At 55.1% G+C, this 21,954-nt stretch overlaps 1 protein-coding gene across 1 annotated transcript; it reads left to right on the top strand.

Annotated features, from left to right (window-relative positions):
• The first annotated feature begins 3,903 nt into the window (after positions 1–3,903).
• On the top strand, positions 3,904–21,282 carry NUAK2 (NUAK family kinase 2). The gene is made up of 7 exons (XM_045536071.1): positions 3,904–4,304; positions 12,864–12,984; positions 15,461–15,612; positions 15,974–16,039; positions 17,653–17,772; positions 18,295–18,427; positions 19,083–21,282. Exons 1-7 carry the CDS (start codon positions 4,059–4,061, stop codon positions 20,144–20,146), a joined length of 1,902 nt encoding a protein of 633 aa, XP_045392027.1. The 5' UTR covers positions 3,904–4,058; the 3' UTR covers positions 20,147–21,282.
• The last annotated feature ends 672 nt before the right edge of the window (positions 21,283–21,954 follow it).

The following is a 21,954-nucleotide window of genomic DNA, read 5'->3' as shown; positions in this document are numbered from 1 at the left end:
GGTCTTGGATGTGACACTATATCTAAGAAGCTTAGAACCAGGGCTGGCTCAATAAATGTTAGATATTATTATACCTATTGTAATAGCTCAGTCCGTATTTGTTGAATTAATGGGTGAATGAACAAATGAACGGCTCACTGGAGGACACATCGCCTGCCTTGTGGTCACAGCTTTGGGCATCCATAAAACTTGCTAAGCTTAGTTTGGTCAGAAGAGGGCAGCTTTGAGCCAGGCATCCCAATTTACCAAAGACTAACAGGATTTACATCCCTGTCTTTGGATTTACACCTCCCAGGCTTGGAGGGCCAGTTCTAACACGCGGGTTCCTATCCAGGTAGTTCCACTAGCCCCTGAGAGGGGAAAGTTAATACCCTCAAGGCCATATTGTCCTCCATGCGGGCAGGGGCAGGGGCAGTAACTGTGGACTGTAACTCATCCTCAGAGCCCTGGGGACAGAGAATATGATGGCTGAGGTCTCAGGCTGGGAGGGAATAGTGAGTTAAGCCCCTTTCCCAGAGAAAAGAAGAGGTGCTCAGGTATCTGTACTAAGAGGATTCCAGAAAGATGCTCGAGGGCCTCTGGAGAAGATGCTCGAGGGCCCGGGAGGCCCCTGTAGCTCATGAGTTACAGAGCATGCTGGCTCCCCTCCCCTCTCCCCAGCCCTGCCACACATGCAGTACCTCCTTCCCTCACCCCTGCCCCCACCCCATCCCCAAGGCCTTTCCTCACAGCTTATCCAAATCCCACCCATCCTTCAAGGCTCAACTATGAGGGCCCCCTCAAGCCCCTGGGCCAGAATAAAACTCATCCTTTCAGCCCCCACAGGCATTTTATAACTCTCTGGGGGTCTTACCACTTTTCAACTTGGGTTATGTGGTAGTCACATATTTATTTCCCTCGCTAAACTGTAAACTCCCCGAGAGTAGAGCGGTAATTCTCAGTCACTCCCCAAGACTCATCTTAGATGCATCTGCAATCTGTCTTACCCGCTCCCACCCCACCCCACCCCACCCCCAAAGCACCCAAAGCACAGCCCTGGTGCCCCGCGCCTGTGCTTCTGCCTGCACGCAGCAGGACACAACACAACAGCTCCCACTCTGAGCTGCTTTCGCATCCCCTTCGCTAGTCTGGACCCACCCAACCCCCCACAGATACACACACAGAGGTTGTGAGGCACGTAAGGACAGGAACTGACGTTTTTCCTGATTGTTTTCGCAGTACAGCATATAGTAGACCCAACGAATGGTTTCTCCCAAGAGCCCTTCAGACATGGATCAGCCAAGGGACATGGGGCTAGGGGAGAAGGGGTAGACTTCCCCCACCTGGGACTGGATAGTGGGGCAGGCAGGATAGAAAATGGCTTAGCTCAGCCCAGACATCCAAGCACATCCACACTTCCAAGCACGTGACCCAGGAATTCCCTGGGACCCGCAGGCAGCAGAGTCTCTGACCTACACAGATTCCCCGTGAGGCTCTCTTGCTCTCCCACCAACCAGGTCTCTCGTCAAGGAATTTGAGAGTTGAGTTTCAGCAGGTCAGACCATTTGTGAGTCACATGCTGTTGTGGCTCTGTGCTTGTTTGTCTCTCTCCCTTGCCTGCCTGCTGTTGACACCTAAATGGGGATTGAGATTACAGTCAAAGCAAGCTGAGGTGGGAGTGAGAAAGGTCCAAGAGATTGCAGGTGATGTCACCTACTGCCATGACCAGTTAGCTGGTAATGGGAGGAGATCTGTCACACGTAGTGCTTTCACTTTAGCCTTTGGATTCCATTCCTTTCATCCATAGGTATCTGCTGACCACCTTCTATGTGCTAGCAGCACACTGGATGTTGGGGATACCTGGAAAAAATCATGGGAGTCTAGATTAGGCCTGAAAGGGAATCTTAGGCTTATCTGTATAATTCTTTCATCTCATGAAGAAATGTTGATTTGGCTGGCTAATTGCCACTTGTCCTTCAGGTCTCCACTTGAAAAGCCCTGTCTTCAGGAAGCTGACCCTGACCGGCCTCCTCCCATCTGGGCTAGGGGCTCTCTCCTGTTATACATCCCAAGGGCATTCTGTTCTTCCTCCATCATGGACCCTTCTCCCTCTGTACAGGATTTGCTTGTTTCTCACTAGACTGAGAATATTCCAAATGCAGAGATCTTGTCACCATTATGTCCCCTGGCCCAGCACCTAGTGGACACCAGTATTTGTAGAATGAATTAAGTAATCAACAGAAGGCCACAGAACTGGTTAGTGTCAGAGTCAGGACTAGAACTCAGGTCTCCAGACACTCAGCACTGTGCTTGCCCTGTGTTACCCAGGCTTCCTTTTGAGAATCCTCATCCATCTGGATGGGCCCCCGGCAACGGGTGCAGATCTCTGAAGGGAAAGGAAATGGCAGGTCAGGGGAACTGTCTCCTGGGCCTCATCATATTTTCACAGATAACCCAGAGCAAAAGCAGAGGCTGGTAGAGGAAAAAATGCCAAACCAGCTTCTCTCTCCTGTGGCCCCCCAGATGTGGGGGGGGGGAGTTGGTTTCCTGTCTAAGGTGGATTTTCTCTAGCCACAAAAGAGGTGAAGGGCTCCATGGAGGGATGGAGACATCCACAACTCACTCTAGAAAAGATCAAAGGGTCCGTGGAAGTGGAAGTAGGAAAGGAGGTAGACACTAAATACAAAATCTCCCTAGGGATCTAGTCGTTTTTGATCCTCAGCCTGCCCTGAATACACAGCTGGAGGTACCATCCTCCTGGGGGCCTGAAGGGAAGGCTGTCTGCCCAGCACAGCTGGAATCCAGTCAGGGCCATAAGTCTGCTTGCAGGAGGGCTGCCCTCAGGCAAGGGGATCAAGGTCTGATGTCCTCTATTCTCCTCCCCACAGATCAGGATCTGAATCACAGTTCTGCCACTTTCTCACCAATTGTGTGGCCTTGGGCAGAATAATACTCATTTCACGGGATTAGGTTATCAAGACAGCTGAAAGAGGAAATGTCCCTTTCTTCCCGTTTAGAGCGAGGAAGAAAACCTATGGACATTCTCATTTCACTCCAAATGGACGCTCAGAACAGAGATTCTGGACCCAGGGCTCCAGGCCTCAAAAACCAAGCCACACATCATGACCTACCACCAGTCCTTCTGGCTCCAAAATCAGGGACAAGAACACTTTGGGTGGGGCATCTATTTACAGATTTAGGGATACAAGTTAAATAGTAGGATTGTAATATATTTTTTAATGAATACATATTTCCCTTTTGGCTCTCTCCAGCTCCTGCCAACACTCTATAAATTCCACCGCATCTGAGGGATCCACTCAACCCCAGACGCCCTCTTTGATGAAGAGGGGAGACCTTTCCAGGACTAATAAATTCCAGAATCCAATTAAGGCTGATATAACTGAAAACGATCGAACTCAGACCCCTAGAACAGTTCTCCACCAGCGCTCTCGTTTGGCTGGATTCTACCCCTGTCCTATCCTATCCCTTTTTCTCTTTTATGAACTTAAAGAAGTGGCCAAGCAACTTTATAGATCTGGGCTTGGGAGAAGCAAATTACTGAGGATGGAGAAATACTTCGGTGACCTCTAGCGCCCTCAGATTGCCCCTTGGCAACTGAGAACACAGCACAACAGAAAAACAGGGGCTCTAACCAGGACCAAGCGCCACTCAGAGGCAAGAACGGTTTCAAGGGCCCTAAAAGTAAGATTCCGGACTTCAAGCGGCCTCCGCCGCCGGAATCCCCTATTCCCCAGTGCTGGCCTCGGGGGTCCAGGTAGGCGGGCTCCATTGACACCTTTCCCAGCCACGCCCAGGGGAGGAGGCGGGGCCGGGAGCCAGGCGAGCCAATGCGGGAGGCCGTGGTCACGCGCCGCCGGCGAGCCGGCCAATGGGCGCTGGCAGGGGCGTGGCCAGGGCCTCCGGCCCGGAGCGCTTATAACAACTTGGAATGCTGCGCTTTCCGAGTGCTGCGTGCGGCCGTGGGGTCCCGGGCCGACGGTGGACGAGCGCCGCCGGCTCTAACTCTCCCCGCGCGGCCGCTTGACCCCGCAGTCGCCTTCGTTCCCATCCTGATCGCCATGGAGTCATTGGCTTTTCCTCCGCGCCCCGGCCCCGCCGCCTCGGCCGCCGCCGCCCTGGCCGCTGAGCTCGCCCGGCCCCTGGCCGACGGGCTCATCAAGTCCCCCAAGCCCGTGATGAAGAAGCAGGCGGTGAAGCGGCACCACCACAAGCACAACCTGCGGCACCGCTACGAGTTCCTGGAGACCCTGGGCAAAGGCACCTACGGGAAGGTGAAGAAGGCACGGGAGGGCTCCGGGCGCCTGGTGAGTGCGGCTCTGTCCGGCCGGCCCGGCGGGGCGCGGAGCGAAGGAGGGTGGGCCGGGGGCGCGTGCGTTGCTCGGGGCAGTTGCCAGCATGCAGTCTTACCACGCTGAGGGTGCCTGCGTGTGTGGAAGGGTGTCCTTTGCAGGTGTGTCTGTCCATGACTGGAGGGACAGTGGTCGTAGACCTGAGGACCCCAGCGGCACCAGACTGCATGCGATGGATTGCCGAATAAGGGAGGTGGATAGCTGGCACGGGGCGCACAGAAGACAGTATTGTCCTGTCTGGGATGGGAAAGCTTCCTAGAGAAGATGGGACTTAAGCTGAATTTTGCTGGGAACGGACTGTTCGATAGAGTGGACACAGAAGGCACCTGACCTTAGTAGGAATTTGATAAGTATGTGTGTGGTTGAATGAATGGATGCGGTGTGGAGTTCCCTAGTTCTAAGAGTCCGGCATCCCAGCGTGCTGTGGAGATCTGCACAGGGGTGGGCTTAGCATTTAGGTCCTTTACGGCTCTAAGATTTAGTTGAAGTTTCATTATGATGAGGTTTTGATTCTCGAAAATATGAAACCAGGCACTGATACCAAGTCTACTGTGCCCCAAGATACCTTTGAGGCCTTTTCAGGAACTTGCCCTTTTAATTTGGTGTGTGTGTAATAGTCGTAGTAATCTGTGGGAACTTGGGCAATTTCTTCATCTGTGTACTCTGTTTCCCTTTCTGCAAAAATGGAGAAAACACAGCCTGCCTCACAAGCTGCTGTGAGGACCGAATAAGATACAAATATGAACTTAAATTGTTCCTGACACATAGAACTTGTGATGAGAACTACTACTTATATCTAGAAAGGCCAGCCCAGAAAGGATGGCAAATTTGCCAAAAGTTAATTAACACTGGTTAACTGTGGTTCTCCAACTTGAGTTCAGTGTACCCAGGAATCACCTGGGGTGTTTGTTTAGAGTACTTCTTCTCTGGTTCCACACTCAGTGGAATTTATTCTGAAGGTATAGGATAGGGCCATATAATCTATATTTTAACAAATCTTTTAGAGCAGGTGGTTTAGGGGTTATGTTTTTGCTGAATCCATTGGGTGCTGGTTGTAAGGTGTGTGAGTGTGTGTGTGTGTGTGTGCGCGTATGTGGCTATGGTTTGCCCTATTGGCCATGGCAGTGGTTGCCTCCCCAGGTTGTGTTTGCTTTTGCAGCCAGTAGCTGGTTTGAAATACAGGAAGTCATTTCATTGGTGAAGGAGAGTGGATGTTGGAGAGTGGATTATGGCCCCATCAATAGGACCGAGTATGTTTTTCCTGCTCACGCCTGGCACAGTCCCCAGTTGCCCGCTGCCAGGTTACAGCTATTGGGCAATCATGTACTTCCTGGCTTTCCTTTTCTTTCTCTTTTTATGAAGTGTGAGGACCCAGTGAGGCCCCAGGCTTGAGACTGCTGGGCCCAGGCTTTGTCAATGGCTTAGCTGGAAAATAGCTGCTCGTGGCTTGTGCCTTGTGCCTCCTGGCGGGGAAAGACTGGGTCTCGAGGACTGGGGTGGCCCAGAGACCGAGAAACTGAGATTGAAGTTCAGAGATCCCATCAGGTTCTTGACCTGGGTCACTGCGTGTGTGTGTGTGTGTGTGTGTGTGTGTGTGTGTGTGTGTGTGACAGAGAGAGAGTGTGTGTGTGAGAGAGAGAGAGAGAGAGAGAGAGAGTGGGTGTGAGTGTGAGAGAGAGAGAGAGAGAAAGAGAAAGAGAGGATCTCATTTGATTCCAGAGTGAGATAAACCAGCTTTCAGTTTTCAAGCCTCAGCGGCTCTAGGCAGGAATTCCAGCTCTTATTACATCAGAACAGAGAGAATTCTGAAGATACTCCCTGGCCACATGCCTCTTGCTATAAGTAGGGAGCCAAGATCAGGAGCCATGGGCCTGCTCTGAGCCTCCCTGATCTAGACCACCCAGTACTGCTGCTGAGAACTTGCTAGAGGTCTCCCTTCCTCTTGGAGAGCAGTTGCCTGCCGTGCTAATGGTTTCTCAATGCTGGAGCCTTGCCCTCCTCTGCACACTGCCCCCAACCCTGCCCCTCGACCATCCTCCCTGCACCAAGAGAGACCTAGTGCCACGTGGGGGCTGCCCAAGACCTCCCCTCACATAAATTGAGGTTGTTGGTGGGGGCTAGATTGAGAGGAAAGCCTGCTGGGTGACTTCCATCCCAATTTTCCCTCCACCCCGCTAGCATACTTCCTCCTCCTAACCTGCTAGGTGGGATTGTCAGGGGATGGGCAGAGGGAAGGGCAGGTGGGCGGGGCTAACGGCTGCTCCAGGAGGGCATCAAAGGAAAAACAAATATTTGCTCTGGATCTTAGTATCCAAATGACATTTCCTCCTGTGATTCTCCCAGCTCCTCTGACCACCCCTCCCCCCTGAAGAGAAAAACACATGCTGAGTGAGGTCCCTGGAATGGTGGAGTCCACCAGAGCCTTTGGGATGATCTTCGTGGAGGTCTTACTTCCAAGGGAAATGAGGGGAGTCCGAGAGGGTAGTGCTCTGCGGCAGGGGTGCTCTGTCTCTTTTACATATCGGATTGCCCTGTGGGATTTCCAAAGGTTTGAAAATGACTGACACGGCCCGATTCCTTCACTGATAGATGGGGAAACTGAGGCCCTGAGAGGGGACGTGCTTTATCCTGTGGCTGGCTAGTGGCATGCCTGTACCCTGCCTGCAACATAGGCTCCTGACTTGACCACCCAGGCTCTGAGTGACCAAGTACTGAGTCTAGGCCCGGGAGTCGGCCTTGCAATGAGCCCCGGCTCACCCCCGTGTGCTGTGTCAGCCCCACAGCTAGGGCTCGCTGGCTGCCGTTTCCAGTGCTCCGGGCAGTGCTGAGGGTGGAAGAGTCACCAGGAATCAACCTGTGCCCTCACATACGCTGATTATGTTAAGGAATCCTGGGTGGGTGTCTACATTATATTCCCAGTTTTTAAACCTTACTGGGGAGACTGCCTAGCTCCAAGTCAAGACTGCAAGGGTTCAAATCATGCTGTTGTTGCTTGCCAGCTGTGCAACCTCTTTGTTCCTCAGTTTCCTTATCTGTAAAGTGGGGATTATAATCATTCCTACCTTGAGGGGTTCTCCTAGGATCAATAAGATAGTCTATGTACAGTGCTTGTTACAGTATCTGACATACAGTTATTATTCCTGCAAGGCTGGCTTTGACCAAGCCCTACCTTCCCTCTCCTGGGGACCCCCCACCCCCATCCTGGGTCTGCCCTGGATTGTGGATTGTGTGTGTGGATTGTGCCCAGCTTCCCTAAGCCAAACCACTTTGATCTCTGCTCTGTTCAAAGGCCCAGCCTCTCCTCCAGCCCCAGTTCCGGAGGACTCCCGCCTGGCCAGCTGCCCAAGGCTTGCTCGGCGGGACACTGCCCTGCTAGCTCCTTCTGCACCTGCCTGTACGGCAACAAGGAGGGAGGCTGCAGGCGACTCTTGTCCTTGGGCTCTGGCCAAACCACACAAGAGGGCTGGGCAGGGAAGCTCCTTGCCCAGCAACCTGGCAGAGGGGGCTGGAGGGTGGCAGGGAGGGGGCAGTACAGCATGGGGCTTAGGGGAGGTGGCTTAGGCTCTGCTCAGAGCCCAATCCTAATCTGGCAGGTTGGTGGGATGGTGAACCACCCCCAGGCCCATCCTCACTCTGCCCAGCCTGGGCCAGCCCAGCCTCTCCTCCGTTATCTAAATGGGTCATCCTCCAGCTCCTTGCCCTGCCTCTCAGACAGCAGCTGCTCCATCAAAGGCCAGAGGAGTCAAGGAGCTTGGCTCCAGCTCCAGGTGACAGCTATGGCCAGAGATGCCCAGCTTGCACCCCCTCTCCCTGCACCCGGAACCAGCATCTCTGGGCCTTCTTTTTCTAAGACCTTTCTACCATTCTTAGTTCCTGGGAGGGAGGCAGGGTTCACCCATCAAGCCCCAGGACCTACCTCTCCAGGGTGTAGGCAAAGGAGTAGGGGCATGTTTATATGTTCACAAGTAGGATGGGGGTGGCTGGTGGTACTGCACAGCCTGGCCCGGGGCAAGGTGTGAGGCGTGCTCTTTGTCTTCTGAGACAGAAGCTTCTCCAGGCAGCACCCCTCCATCTTAGATCCTCATTCTCTCTTGATGTGTTGGGGAACCTTGGGAAAGTCAGTTCGCCTTTCTGGACTCCAGTGTTTCCCATTTGCAAAACAGGATGTGGAATTAGCCCCGCCTTCTTTCCAGTGTTCACTGCTGCAGGGGCAAGAAAAGCACTGGAATGGTACCAGTAAGAATTATGCTCAGGCAGGTGAACATGGTCCTAGTAAGGGGCCTCTGAACAAGCCCCATGTAACAATCCTTGGCAGGCAGCTTCCTGGCAGAGTAGCAGGTGACCCATTTCTGCAGAAGTTCAGCACAGAATAGAGTTTGGAAGGGAGGTTAGAGATCCTGATGCTCAAGTTCGTGAGTGGCTCCTTCCTTGCTGGCCTTTGCTCCAACCTTTCCTTCTGCCTGGAATGCCCATTGCCCCCAGCCCACCTCCCTTGGCCTCGCAAACCTTACTCACCCTTCAAGGTATGAACCAGTTCTCTCCCAGGGGTGGTTTTCCCTGCGTCTGCAGGCAAAGAAAGCCCCCTCCAGTGTTCCTGGAGCCCCTCTGCAGGCAGGGGCCTCAGCTGCCACATTTATTGCACCAGACTGGAGTTCCTCCCACTAGACTGAGGAGGGCCTTGGTACAGGGACTGTCTAATTTTTGTTTGAATCCCTAACATATAGCGTAGGACGTATAGGCATTTAGCAGATGTTTAAAGAATAAATGTCCTTTGGTTTTTCAGATGAGAACATTAGAACTAGCCAGACCAATTAACCAGATCATTTAAGTGACTTGTCTTGAGTTGTGTAGCTCGATAGGGGCAATAAGGATTAGATACCTGGGCTTTCAGTGCCCACTCCACTAATCAGGTGTTCACATTTACCTTGTCATCACTGGGCCTGGTTTTCCTTCCCCCTCCGCGTAGGGTGGCCATATAATGTATTGTCTACGCTTGGATAGTTTGGACAATAAAGGCGGCAATATTAATAATTATACTAGGACTCTCTCTGGGCATGTGGCCGTTCTTCCCCTGGGTGGTCCATTCACCAATTGTTACACTCTTCCTTGGCTTTAGTCAGGTTATTTTTATTCTAGAAAATAGTTGCCCAGCTATCTTGCAGATGAGAACAAAGGTCCTTAAAAATTAGTCCTCATGACTGAGATTGTCTCTACCCGTGCCTAGGAGGACGGGGAGAAAATCATATCTGGGCACCGTCCCATCAGTCAGAGATCAGCTGGATGACTTAACCAATAATTTTATTGTGATCTGTGTTCCCCAGTAAACAACTGTTGAGTGCTTCCCGTAGCTAGGCTCTGTCTAGGCCTGAGCTGTTGCTAGATCTAATTTACTTTGACAAGCTATCCAGGCGATAGCTAGAGGCCTCTCCCCTGGGGCTGGGGTAGGTTGGGGAGGAGGGCCCAGCCCCCCTGGGGGACGGATGGAGGCCTGATGAATAACTTGTTTCTCTCCTGGGAAGTGCCAGCCAAGCTGTGATGTGCTTAGCACCTAACATAGATAACTGGAGGGTCCTTGATAAACCCGGTGAGGCCAGAGCGTGAGTTTGCAGGAGGCTGGAGCTGTTCACTGAGAATTAGCAATTCTGATTTAGAATCTTGGGCTTCCAGCGTTGAAAGAGATGGATCTCAGGGTTGGACTTGTGTACCCTCTGTCCATGCAGAGACTCCTTCTAGCACCTCAAAGACCCCCTTTTTTTGGAACCTCATTTCTTTTAGGCCTTGTCATCTGTAGAGTTCTGCCCCCTAAGCCCATGATGATTTATTTCACTATTGTATACGTTCGTGAGTACACAACCGTTTATCTAAGATGTGCCTAGGTTTTGTATACCTGTACATCTTAAGCTCTCAAATGTTTTGATCGTCTAGATATGTGACTTGTGTTTATATGATTGTTTTTACTATTAATACATTTTAATGGACCTTTGTCTCTAAAGAGCTCATAGAACTATATCCGTTGTTTGATTGTGGAAACAAAGAATTTTAGAAAGAAAAGAACTAGTCCATAAAATCTCCCCTCAGGGGGAGAAAAGGGGTATGGAGAAAGAGGGGTATGGGAATGACACCCCAGGTTGAATCCAGGAGAGAGAGGGGCCTCTTAGTTAGAGGAGGATTCAAGCCCTCTACACCCTACTCCCCACCCCTGCCCAATTCCAAGCTCAGGGATTTTTTTTTTTTGCTTAGCTCACTGGGGAGACATGGATGGTTTGGAGCAGGAGGCGGGCAGCCCTGGCCCCTGCAGCTGCAGCGTGGGCCTCTCCAGCATCTTGGGGAGGAGGCTCCATGGTGACCATCCCTCCCTCCTGCCATTGTCCTCTGTGCCCTGCTTAGGGAGGGCGCGAGCAAGCACTGGGCCTCCCCTCTTTCAGCAGCACAGCTCTGGGGGAGGGGCAGGGCGGAGGGCACGCCATCCCTGGCCGGTTGCCGGGGTGACCGGGCTGGCGGGCATTGTGAGCAGCTCCTCTGACGGGATTAGGGCTGTTCCGCATTCTTGTCCGATGGGGAGCACAGGCCGGCAGGGCCGCTGTCCCCGGGAGCCCTGCGAGCCGGAAGCCATTGTCTGCCTCCAGAGCCCTTTGAAAGGGTGGATTAGAGGCCCCTCCCCTCAAGCGGGGCTTTCCTTTTCTCTGTCTGCCTCCGAGTCCCGAGGGGAGGCAGACCCTCCTGGGAAATGGCATGGGGAGCTGTGTACCTCGCTCTGCGTCTTCAGATTTCTCATAACTCGCCTATCTCCCGTGAAGAGGAAGTCTTGTATTTACCATCCGTGTCCTAGGACGGGACTTGCCAGGAACCGGCTGGCCCTGGGACACCCCACCCTCACCCCACGCCCGCCCCTGATGCCAGCCGTGCAGCCTGCGAGGGCCGTGGCATTTGCACAGCTCCTCGCAGGGAATCAGAGCAGGGAAGCCCCCGGACGTCTTAGCTCAACCTGTTTATTTCACAGAAACGGCGACTCTGGGAAGGGGTGGGATTCACCCACAGGGACAGTGACAGAATAGGGACCCAGAATGGGGGCTGGTCCCTTGGCTCCCCGGCATGTGTGTGACACAGCAGGCCCTGCTACCAGTGCTGCTGGGCCATTGTCCGGCAGCTGCTGCGGAGTGGGGTGGAGCTGAGAGAGACCGGCAGTCTCAGTCCCTAAGAGGTGGCTTCAATGGCATCTCGGCAGCTCCTCTGTGTCCTCCTGCCTCACCCCACCCTGCCCCAGCTCACCCCACGCCCCAGCCGCGGGGATTAAACCTTATATGGCGTTTTTCACCTGTCGAGAGGAAGATGGCAGGGCTGGGGACTCTAACTGTCGAGTTGTTGGTCGCGGGGGGAGGAGCATTTCCTGACCTGGACAGAAGAGATTGGTGTTTTGAGTTTTTTCTCCCCTGTAATTTTGGGGGCAATATTTTTAAACATTGTAATAAAATATATAAAAATATAAAACTTACCGTTTTAAGTGTACAATAGTGTTAAGCATGTTCACATTGCTGTACACCAGTCTGCGAATTCTTTTCGTTTTGTAAAACTGAAACTATAGGCATTAAGCCACAACTCCCATTTTCCCCTCCCCCAGCCCCCAGAAACCACCATTCTACTTTCTGTCTCTACAAATCCACCTATTCTAGGTGCCTCGCACAGGTGGGATCATACAATATTTGTCCGTGTGTGATTGGCTTATTTCACTGGGCACAACGTTTTCAAGGTTCATGCATGTTCTACCATGTGTCAGAATTGCTTTCCTTTTTATGGCTGAATAATGTTCCATTGTGCGGATAGACCGTGTTTTGTTTATCCTTTCATCTGCTGAGGAACATTTGGGTTGTTTCCACTTTTCGGCTAGATATTAGTTGTTTAAGGCAAGTTAGCGTCTGGGACAGATAAAGTACCAAACGTGGAGTCAGAGGCCCGGTGGTCTCACCCCAGTTTGTGCCGGTTAGTGACTGTCTGCCTGAGCAGGTCCTTTAACCTCTCGGGGTCCTGGGTTCCTCACCGGTAAACGGGGATGATGACGCTTTCTGTGCCTACCCCAGGGCTGTTGTGAGGGCCAGTTCCTTTACCAATGCCACAAACAGTTATCCAGTGCCAAGCACGGGCCAGACTCTGTGCTCAGCATCAGGGATCCAGTGCTGAGCAAAACAGGCCCATCCTCGTCCTCGTGGTGTGGTCTGGCACACTGGCTTTATAAATCATAAAGCATCTGCCTTTCGGATGCCGGTGGCCACCTTCCTTGTTCAGCTACACTCTGAATAAGGAGGCCATTGGTCCGTACTCCTGCCTGCTGCATGGACTGTACCCAACCCAGGCCTGCCACCTACCCTGGGGAAGGATGGAGTGGCTTCTCTGGGTGCACGCTGTGGCCTTTGTGGCAGGTGCAGGCAGGCCAGCAGGGCCAGGGCCCCCAGAACGTCCTCAGGGATGCCTTTACCTGTCAGACCTTTCTCCTCACTCTCCCGCATTCTCTGTTCCCAGGTGGCCATCAAGTCAATCCGGAAAGACAAAATCAAAGATGAGCAAGATCTGATGCACATACGACGGGAGATCGAGATCATGTCGTCACTCAACCACCCTCACATCATCGCCATCCACGAAGGTACGCGGGGGAGGCTGAGTGTGTGTGCACGTGTGTGTGTGTGTGTGTGTGTGTGTGTGTGTGTGTGTAGAAGGAGTCAGAACAGACAACACAAAGAAGTGAAAAAGCCACACACAGGGTTTAGAGTTGGGCAAAAGCTGGATTTGAAACCCAGCCGTGTGACATTAGGCAACATTGAACTTAGACTCTGGGCCTCAGTTCCTCGTTTATAAAGTGGGACACTCCCACTTGCATCACAAGGTGGTTGCAGAGATCAAACTGGATAATGTCACGGAGCGCTCTGCTCACGGGAGGCACTGAAGGGATCGCAGGCTTTTTTGTTATCATTGCGTTTTCCCTCCCTGCACACTACCTTCCCAACCCAGCTGGGTCCTGAGCAGTCCTAGGGAGGCCGAGGCACACGTGCATGGGTGCTGTTCCTCATATGTCCCAAGAGCCAGACCTGCTAGAGTCTGTCCTGTGCTCTGAATCACTCCCGCCACGGGGCTACCTCTCCTCTTCTCTGACATCAGTGCTGACTTCGCCACCCCAGCTGCCCCCTCCCCCGTGACCCAGACAACAGAGTGAGCAAGAGAGGGTGACGAGGGAAAGAAGGGGAGCACCCTCTCCCACACACCTGTCTGCTTCAAGCCTTTACAGGATGTCAGTGGGACGGGGAGCAGGGAGAGCAGTAGCAGCAGGAGGGCGGGAAGGAGCCTCTGTCTGAATTTTCCAGGTGGGGAAAGAAATGGGGCAGTCTCTGCTCTCGGGTCCTGTTCATAGGAAGATGAAGGGCAGAGCCACTGACACGGCCCTGTGGCCTGAGCCTGGCCCACGGGGAGCCCAGGCAAGGGGCTGAGACGACTAATTGTATCTCTGTGTACTTCCCTCAGGGGAGAGTGGGCCGATGACAAAGCATTGGTTAAGCCGGGCTGAGCTTGGTGACTGGCAGAGTGTGTGTGTGTGTGTGTGTGTGTGTGTGTGTGTGTGTGTGAGATTCTCCCACACACCCGTATCCCCAGCTGGGTTGGGAACCGAGCCCCAGCTCAGGATGTGGCTTCTCGTGCACCTTCAATGTACATAGAGCATCACAGGGTGTCTGAGAGGGCTCCCCCAGATTCACCCCCATCCTGCTCCAGGCTTCAGAGGGGGTGGGCTGGGGGAGGCTCCAGTCCTGGGAACTGACCTCTGACCTAGCTCCTCTCCAGAATGTGCCCTGGCTGGCTCTTGACCCCCCATTTCATGGCACAAAGGTTACACGAACCCCTGCAGAGATGTCGAGAACCCCAGGGGTGCTGGAGTCTCAGCCAGGCACCCTTAGGAGGCTGAGCCACCATGGGTCAGGGCCGTTTACTCATGTTCCCCTGGAAGAAGGCACAGTCCTCCTGGCCCTGAATCCAGGAGTGCCTGGAAGCTGGGACCCCTCTAGGGAGAAGCCTCCTCCCTCTGCTCCTTCCCAGAGGCTAGACAGCAACAGCTCTGGGGCTGGCCAAGCAAGTCACAGGACCCGTCTGACACAAAGATGCAACGTCACGGACGTGCATGTGCTGACACACACCCAGCTGAAGGGCCAGTTTGGTGAACCAGCCACTCCTAGTGAACAGACAAGGCCTGAGGTGGGAAGAAGGCCCCTCCTACAGGTGGAGCTGAGCCAGCTGGGATGGGCTGATGGCCAGGAACCCAGCCAGTCAGTTCATTACCAAATCGTATTGATTGCTTCTGTGTACGAGCCGTATGCAGGAGGCCCTGGCCCACACACCCTGGATGGAAGTCAGAGATGGTGGGGTGATGAATGGCCCTGCTCTCCACAGTACTTTACAGCTCACGATCCACTTTCACATACTTTTATCCGTCTCTGCTCTTCCAGGCAGGCGTTATTATTGGCAATATTTTTCAGATTTATTAATGAGGGCACTGATTATAAACATAACAGTAGGTACCATTTATCGAGAGCTTGCTTATGTGCCAGACCCTATGCCAGCTTGCTCAGCCAGCCCCAAAGCTATTGCTGACTTTTTATCTGTTTCGTACCCAAGCCCTGTGAGGCTGCCATTATTATCCTGCCTTTCAAATGAGGAAACTGAGGCACGGTGGTAAAATAACTTGTCCAAGACCACTCAGCAAACTTGCATTCTTACTGATATATCTAGAAGAGATTTGCCCAAGGTCACAAGGTGAAAAAGAGCTGGGTTCTAAACCAAAGAGCCTGGCCTTTCAGGCTCAGCTAGTGATGGGTCTGCCTTCCTGGGAATTTGCAGGTAGTTTTCAGAATCCTCAAAAGCCTGAACTTCCAAGGAGGGGGAGGGCAAGGCAGTGTCCTTGGCCTTAAGTCATCGCTCCCTGAAGGTGCTGGGAGCTTCAGAGGCCCTTCTGCAGCCTGATTAGCAGACATCTCTAGAGGGAGGTCCTGTCTGGTGTGGGGCCAGGGTGGAGTGAGTGAGCCCCAGTGGAGAGCAGACTTCGGGGGGCCTGACGTTCCCCACCTCGCTCTGCCCAGTGTTCGAGAACAGCAGCAAGATCGTGATCGTCATGGAGTACGCCAGCCGGGGAGACCTGTACGACCACATCAGCGAGCGGCAGCGGCTCAGTGAGCGTGAGGCCCGGCATTTCTTCCGGCAGATCGTCTCTGCTGTATATTACTGCCACCAGGTGAGCGCCCACCTGGCCCAGCCGTGTTCCCAGGGGTGGTCCCTGGGACTCTGGGGCTGGTTTGGACTGGAGAGATTCCACACCTTGTCCCAGATCACACAGGGAGACAGAAGCAGAGGCAAGACTGGATTCTGGACTCTCATGCAAGGAAACATTGGTGTCTCTGACTTTGTCTCTTGGACGGGGATGGAAGGGCCTGTCATTTCTTGCATCACATGCCAGTGAAGACGGGCATTCCCAGCCTGCCTGTGTGCAGCCCCACCTGGCTCCCTTTGTGTTTGCCTCACTTTCCAGACTCGGCCCCTCATCCCCTTCCCTTCCCTGGTGACCTTCCCCTGACTCTACTCCCTCCTCCTTTCAGAATGGAGTTGTCCACCGGGATCTCAAGCTGGAGAACATCCTCCTAGATGCCAATGGAAATATCAAGGTGAGCCCCACTGCTTGTTTCCAGAAACTTCCCTGCCCTACCTTAGCTTTTCTGCACCATCCCCAGCCAGGTAGCTGTAAGCTCTTAGTGGGTCCCTGAAGGAGTTGACCAAAGATCAGACTTACTATGTTAGTGCTGGCAGGGACCTCATCCACTCCAGCACCTGCTGGCTGGAGAGCTGAGGCCTCAGGATGAAGGGTGACTTGCACAAGGTCACACAGCTAGTGAGTGGCTGCGCCTGGGCTGGAACCAAGGTCTTCTGACTCCAAGACCAGTGTTCTTCTGACATCACGAGGCTGACAGGAGTTTAGATCTAGGGTCAGCTTTTGCTCACAACCTTGGGATGGGCCGGGAGTTGTTCTCCCCACCTGCATGTGTGCACACCTGCATGCACACACGTGCACACTTCAATCTGCTACAGTTAGGTAGCCGTGTGGCACCTGTCCCCACAGACCAAGCACTTCAGCACCAGCTTCCTGCTTCCTGCTGCCAGATTTCCCCTCCCAGGGAGTTAAATTTAGGTCAGGCAGGAGAAGCTCACGTTGGTGGAATAAACTCAGATCTCGGGAAGGAGGGTGTGGCAAGGACTGGCTCGGGCAGGGAGGCTGGCCCCTAGCAGGCACCTGGGAGGGTGACTCTGCCCTCTGACCCTCCTCAGAATCTTCCTGAACCCAGGCCATAGTCCCATCCAGTGTCTCCTGACCTGTGCCCTGAGATGGCCTGGTACTAAGTTCATTCCCCTTCCCAGCCAATTCCCGGAGCAGGTGGGGATCCCTTTGATGCTGACCAGGGGGAGGGAAGCCAGAGCCAATAAACCTACATAACCAGGACAGCCACCAACCTTCCCGTCTGTGCCAGTCACAGGCCTCGCTATGGGCTTCAACTGGTATCTCTGCTTGATAAGAGGCCAATAAAGCCATAAAGGAAGGAGCCCGAGTTTCATACACAGCCCCTCCCCAGCCCGGGCACGCATGATCCTCTGACAGGGTGGGGAGCAGCAGGCCATCGGCCTCGGCCTCTAACTGTGGATAGCTGGGCTGTGCGTTGGCGTGAGGAGCTGGCTCTCCCGCTCCATCTGGCTCCTGTCAGCCGATAAGTGCCTACTGAGCCTCATCCGGGGTCTCAACTGGGCTAGCAGCTGCAGGCAAGGTGGGCAAGGAGGGCAGCGTGGGAGGACGGAGCCTGGCCGGCGGGAGGCAGCACTGATGAGCTGGGAGTCTGGGAGCCTTGGGGCACTGTAGGGCTTCGTAGGAGGAGGCGATCTCAGGGCAGTGGGAGGCCTCCCCAGGGGAGGTGGGCTTGCTGGATGCAGGCGGGAGAGAGAATCTCTGGGGTGGGATGCAGCGTGAGCAAAAGGGCCTGGGGAACTGTGAGGATCCTGGAGCCCCCCAACACGCCTCTGACCGGGTGCTCCCGACTGGCACACCTGCTCAGGGCTCTCCCTTCCGGGCCTGAGCTATGTAGACAGTGCCCGGTGCGGGGTAGGGGTCATGGGGACCCTTTCCTTCTGTTGGGGCCTGGTGTTCCCCAGGGTCTGGAGAGGGCCGTGCTAGGAGCTACGGAACAACCTGGCCTTGGCCTGAGCCATGTCTGCGTTTGCCCCAATCCTGCAGATTGCTGACTTTGGCCTCTCCAACCTGTACCACCAAGGCAAATTCCTGCAGACGTTCTGTGGGAGCCCCCTCTATGCCTCGCCAGAGATCGTCAACGGAAAGCCCTACACGGGCCCAGAGGTGAGTGGTCGCCCTCTGCCACCAGCCTGCCTCAGTCACTTCCCAGGACTTAAGATCCCGTGAGCTAGGCGGGCTGGTTTTCTAGTTACTCCCTCTTTCAGAGCACAAAACTCAGCTCCCCCAAAAGTAGTGACTTGCCAGGTCTCTAGCCAGGAGTAGCAGAACTGGAACTAGAACCCAGGGCTCCTGACTCCCAGCCTCGCTCTTCTCACCCTCACCTTTCCTGTTCCCATTGCCTTTCCTGGGCCCAGTCCAGCCTCGATGTAGAGGTGGTATCCCCACAACCCCGGCCCCTGCCCTGTGCTGTGGCCGTCCCTTCTGGGGAGGCGATTGACATCTGTCCCTAAGAGCCTCAGCCCCTGTGCAGCATCCCCCTCATTGCCCCTGGGTACCAGAGGGGGTGGTCCTCAGATGTGTGGCCTCTGAGTTGTCCAGCAGGGACCTTTCCTTCCCCGGTGCTGAAGCTGGGGTGGCAGCCCCGCTGTGCACACGGCAGCCTTGCTGACCTCCCCTCTCTCTCAGGTGGACAGCTGGTCCCTGGGTGTCCTCCTGTACATCCTGGTGCATGGCACCATGCCCTTTGACGGGCAGGACCACAAGACTCTGGTGAAACAGATCAGCCATGGGGCCTACCGGGAGCCCCCCAAACCCTCTGGTGAGTGCAAGGTGGGGGGGTTCTCATCCAGGGCAGGAAGTAAACGGTGGCACTAGAGTGAAGAGGGCAACAGTCCATTGTGACCTGCAGAAAATTAAGGAACCCTCCATGGCCATCTCTCCAATGTCTGAGCCCTCTGAGGAAGGAGGGGACATCTCTTCCTTCCCTCATGGGCACGCTGGGTTGTATTGGGGAAGTGCTTCCTGAGGTCTGACTTAGATCTTTGCTGCAGTCATCTCATTTCCTGTTGTTTTTGTTCTCACCCTCAGAAACCTTTTTGTTCTTCTAGTGTGATGTAGAAGGCAGGAAAAAGGGTGTGAGAGCCTTAGTTTACCCTTGAGCACAGTCTCTGCCCTCAGAGAGTTGGGTTCAGTGGAGGGAGAGAATTACACGCTGACATACCAGTGCGGGCTCGTGACGGGGTCTCAGTCTCAAGGGGATGTGGGACAGAGAGGCAGCTGGGGGAGTCAATCCAGGAAAGCTGCATGGGGGAGGTGGCTGGGCTGGGGCTTGTAGAGCCCTAGTTAGGAATGGACGTATCTAACCCAGGGGTGAGCAGAGTCTTAGCTCAAATCGGGGGCAAGCCAGTGAGGAGGCCCATGGAGGGCCCGTTCTCGGAGCTGCCAGACTGAAGCCTCTGCCTTCTATCTTCCAGACGCCTGTGGCCTGATCCGGTGGCTGTTAATGGTGAACCCCACCCGCCGGGCCACCCTGGAGGATGTGGCCAGTCACTGGTGGGTCAACTGGGGCTATGCCACCCGCGTGGGGGAGCAGGAGGCTCTGCGCGAGGGCGGGCACCCTGGCAGCGACTCTGCCCGGGGCTCCATGGCAGACTGGCTCCGGCGCTCCTCCCGGCCCCTCCTGGAGAACGGGGCCAAGGTGTGCAGCTTCTTCAAGCAGCACGCTGCTGGCGGTGGGAGCGGCGGCCCCGGCCTGGAGCGCCAGCATTCGCTCAAGAAGTCCCGCAAGGAGAATGCCATGGCCCAGTCTCTCCAGGGCAACCCAGCCGAAGACACTTCCCCTCGCCCTGGCAAGAGCAACCTCAAGCTGCCCAAGGGCATTCTCAAGAAGGCAGCATTGACCTCGTCAGAGGGGGCAAAGGAGGACCCCCTGGAGCCCAGCCCGGTCCCTACCAGCGCAGGGCAGGCTGCTCCCCTGTTCCCCAAGAAGGGCATCCTCAAGAAGGCCCGGCAGCGCGAGTCTGGCTACTACTCCTCTCCTGAGCCCAGTGAGTCTGGGGAGCTCTTGGATGCAGGTGACGTGTTTGTGAGTGGGGACCCCGTGGAGCAGAAGCCCCCCCAGGCCCCGGGGCTGCTCCTCCATCGCAAGGGCATTCTCAAACTCAATGGCAAGTTCTCCCGCACAGCCTTGGAGCTCACGGCCCCCACCACCTTCGGCTCCTTGGATGAACTGGCCTCGCCTCGCCCCCCGGCCCGGACCAGCCGTCCCTCGGGGGCTGTGAGTGAGGACAGCATCCTGTCCTCTGAGTCCTTTGACCAGCTGGACTTGCCCGAACGGCTCCCCGAGCCCCCGCTGCGGGGCTGTGTGTCTGTGGACGACCTCATGGGCCTCGAGGAGCCCCCCTCAGAGGGCCCTGGGAGTTGCCTGAGGCGCTGGCGGCAGGACCCCCTGGGGGACAGCTGCTTTTCCCTGACAGACTGCCAGGAGGTGACAGAGGCCTACCGGCAGGCACTGGGGGTCTGCTCAAAGCTCGGCTGAGTGGTGGGGGGGATTGCCCGAGCCCGGGCCGGCCCTAAGACGCAGCTGGCTGCCCCCCGACGGGAGCTGCCTTCTCCCTGCCTCCCGGGCCCAGCATCCCAGCGCGGAAGGCTGCGGTGGCTCGCGGGGAGCCCTGGCGGGGCTGGATGTGGGAAGCAGGTACACAAAGTACCTCATGGGTTCGGTGTCTTCAGCCCTGTTGAACCAAGAAGATAAAGAGAGGGGAAAAGAGTAGAGAAGCAGAGCGGAATGGGCAGGCCCGCGGGGGAGCCGGGGTTGCCTGTTTCTTGTACACATGGCGGGGCTGCGGAGCCTGGGCAGGGTGCCCCATCGGTGCCTACGCCCTTATCACCGTGGATAAGTTGCACACAGCGTGCCTTCCGGAGCAGCCCCTGCCCGACCCAGTCCCTGCCGGGGTGGGCTGGACTGTCTTCACACACACACTCCCACCCCCACCGCCGATGCAACTGGACTGTGCCCCCCTAATGTGTCTGGGGGGTCCTGGGAATGGCCTGGAGTGACCCTCCCTTATTTATCCTAGGTGTAAGAGAACACAACTCCTGTTTCCTCAAAGGTTCTCTCCGCTTTCCCCTTTCCCGTCTCCCCTTTCCCTTCCTCCCAGCCTGGCCCAAGCCTCCTGGAGTCGCTGCTATGAACCTAAAAGACTTGAAAAGGCTCAGGCTGCTGTGTGAACTGCATCTCAAGGGGCCCAGACTCCTCTGGACCCCACTTTTGACCTCAAAGACTGGGAACTTCTGCCTCTAAGCTGCTCCTGAAGTCAGACTGGATGTGTCTATTTCTCTGGGCATTTAGGACCCTGGAATGTCCATATTTATTTTTAATGTTCTCAACACTGTTTCATAAAAAGTGAATCTTGCTGTTTTCAATAATGTGAATGCCTTGTTCTGCAAAAATCCACTATGACATCTAAGTTTTGTGGACGGAGAGGTATCTTTGCAACGGTTCCCACTGGTCACGGAGAAGGGGCTCTTTTCCAAACCCACATGTCCTACTGCACTGTCTGGAGATGGGCCTCTGGCTCCCCTCGCCCCACCCCTGTCTACCCAGTGGTCCCTCTTCCCCTCCTTGGTGGCCAGGAGGAACCTTCCATTAAAACCAGAATGGTGACCGGAAAACAGCCTCTGTTGTTCTCTCTGGGGAAGGGGCGGGCGCAGGTCTTTGCACCTTCTCCGAATCCACATTCCCCGGGCAGCCTGAGGGTGGGAAATCGAGAAACTACCTAATCCAAACCAAACCAAACCAACCCGCACTCCTCGCTTCCCAGGGCTTCTTGCTACACCTGACCCTACTACGCACACAGGTGGGAAAGCCCTGGGCTCAAGGTCCCTGTTTGCTCTTCCTGCCTTTGGCGCTAGAGGAAGAACTGGATTTGGCAGATTGTCCAGCCCCACCCCCACCCTTCGCTCTCTCTCTCTCTTCTCCGTCCCCTCCCCCATCTGCTTGAAGCCCTCCCCGCCCCCCTCGCCCCCCGCAAGACACCCCACAGCCTTTATTCCCTCCCTCCGCAGAAATCCCCTTTCCTCCAGTGCTGGGCAGCTTCTCTCCCCTCCACCCCGGCTGCCTGCCTGACTCCTAGAGGAAGCAAAGAATGCCTGGAATGTCCACCGCCCCCCCAGTCCAGCCCCCTCAGCCCCCTGCAGAGCATTCCCCACGCGCCTGCTCCATTGAGAAACTCCGGGCTCCGGGGGCTGAGGATGAAAGGGAGGATGAGGACAAAGTACCCGCAGGCGGCCGGGCTGCCTGCAGCCTCAGGCAGGCTCCCTCCCCCACGGTGCCCAAGCCGGTAT

Source organism: Lemur catta, chromosome 23 (assembly GCF_020740605.2).
Source record: "Lemur catta isolate mLemCat1 chromosome 23, mLemCat1.pri, whole genome shotgun sequence".
In the NCBI taxonomy this organism is placed as follows: Eukaryota; Metazoa; Chordata; class Mammalia; order Primates; family Lemuridae; genus Lemur; species Lemur catta.
Note: the sequence above shows the minus strand (reverse complement) of the source record. Positions and strands in the feature narration are given on the sequence as shown.

Excerpts from the sequence above, each read along its gene's own strand:
- NUAK2 (XM_045536071.1), top strand. The coding sequence starts at position 4,059 with ATGGAGTCATTGGCTTTTCCTCCGCGCCCCGGCCCCGCCGCCTCGGCC. Across the intron at positions 4,305-12,863 it reads GGGAGGGCTCCGGGCGCCTG|GTGGCCATCAAGTCAATCCG; the intron begins GTGAGTGCGGCT and ends CTCTGTTCCCAG. Across the intron at positions 16,040-17,652 it reads ATGCCAATGGAAATATCAAG|ATTGCTGACTTTGGCCTCTC; the intron begins GTGAGCCCCACT and ends CCAATCCTGCAG.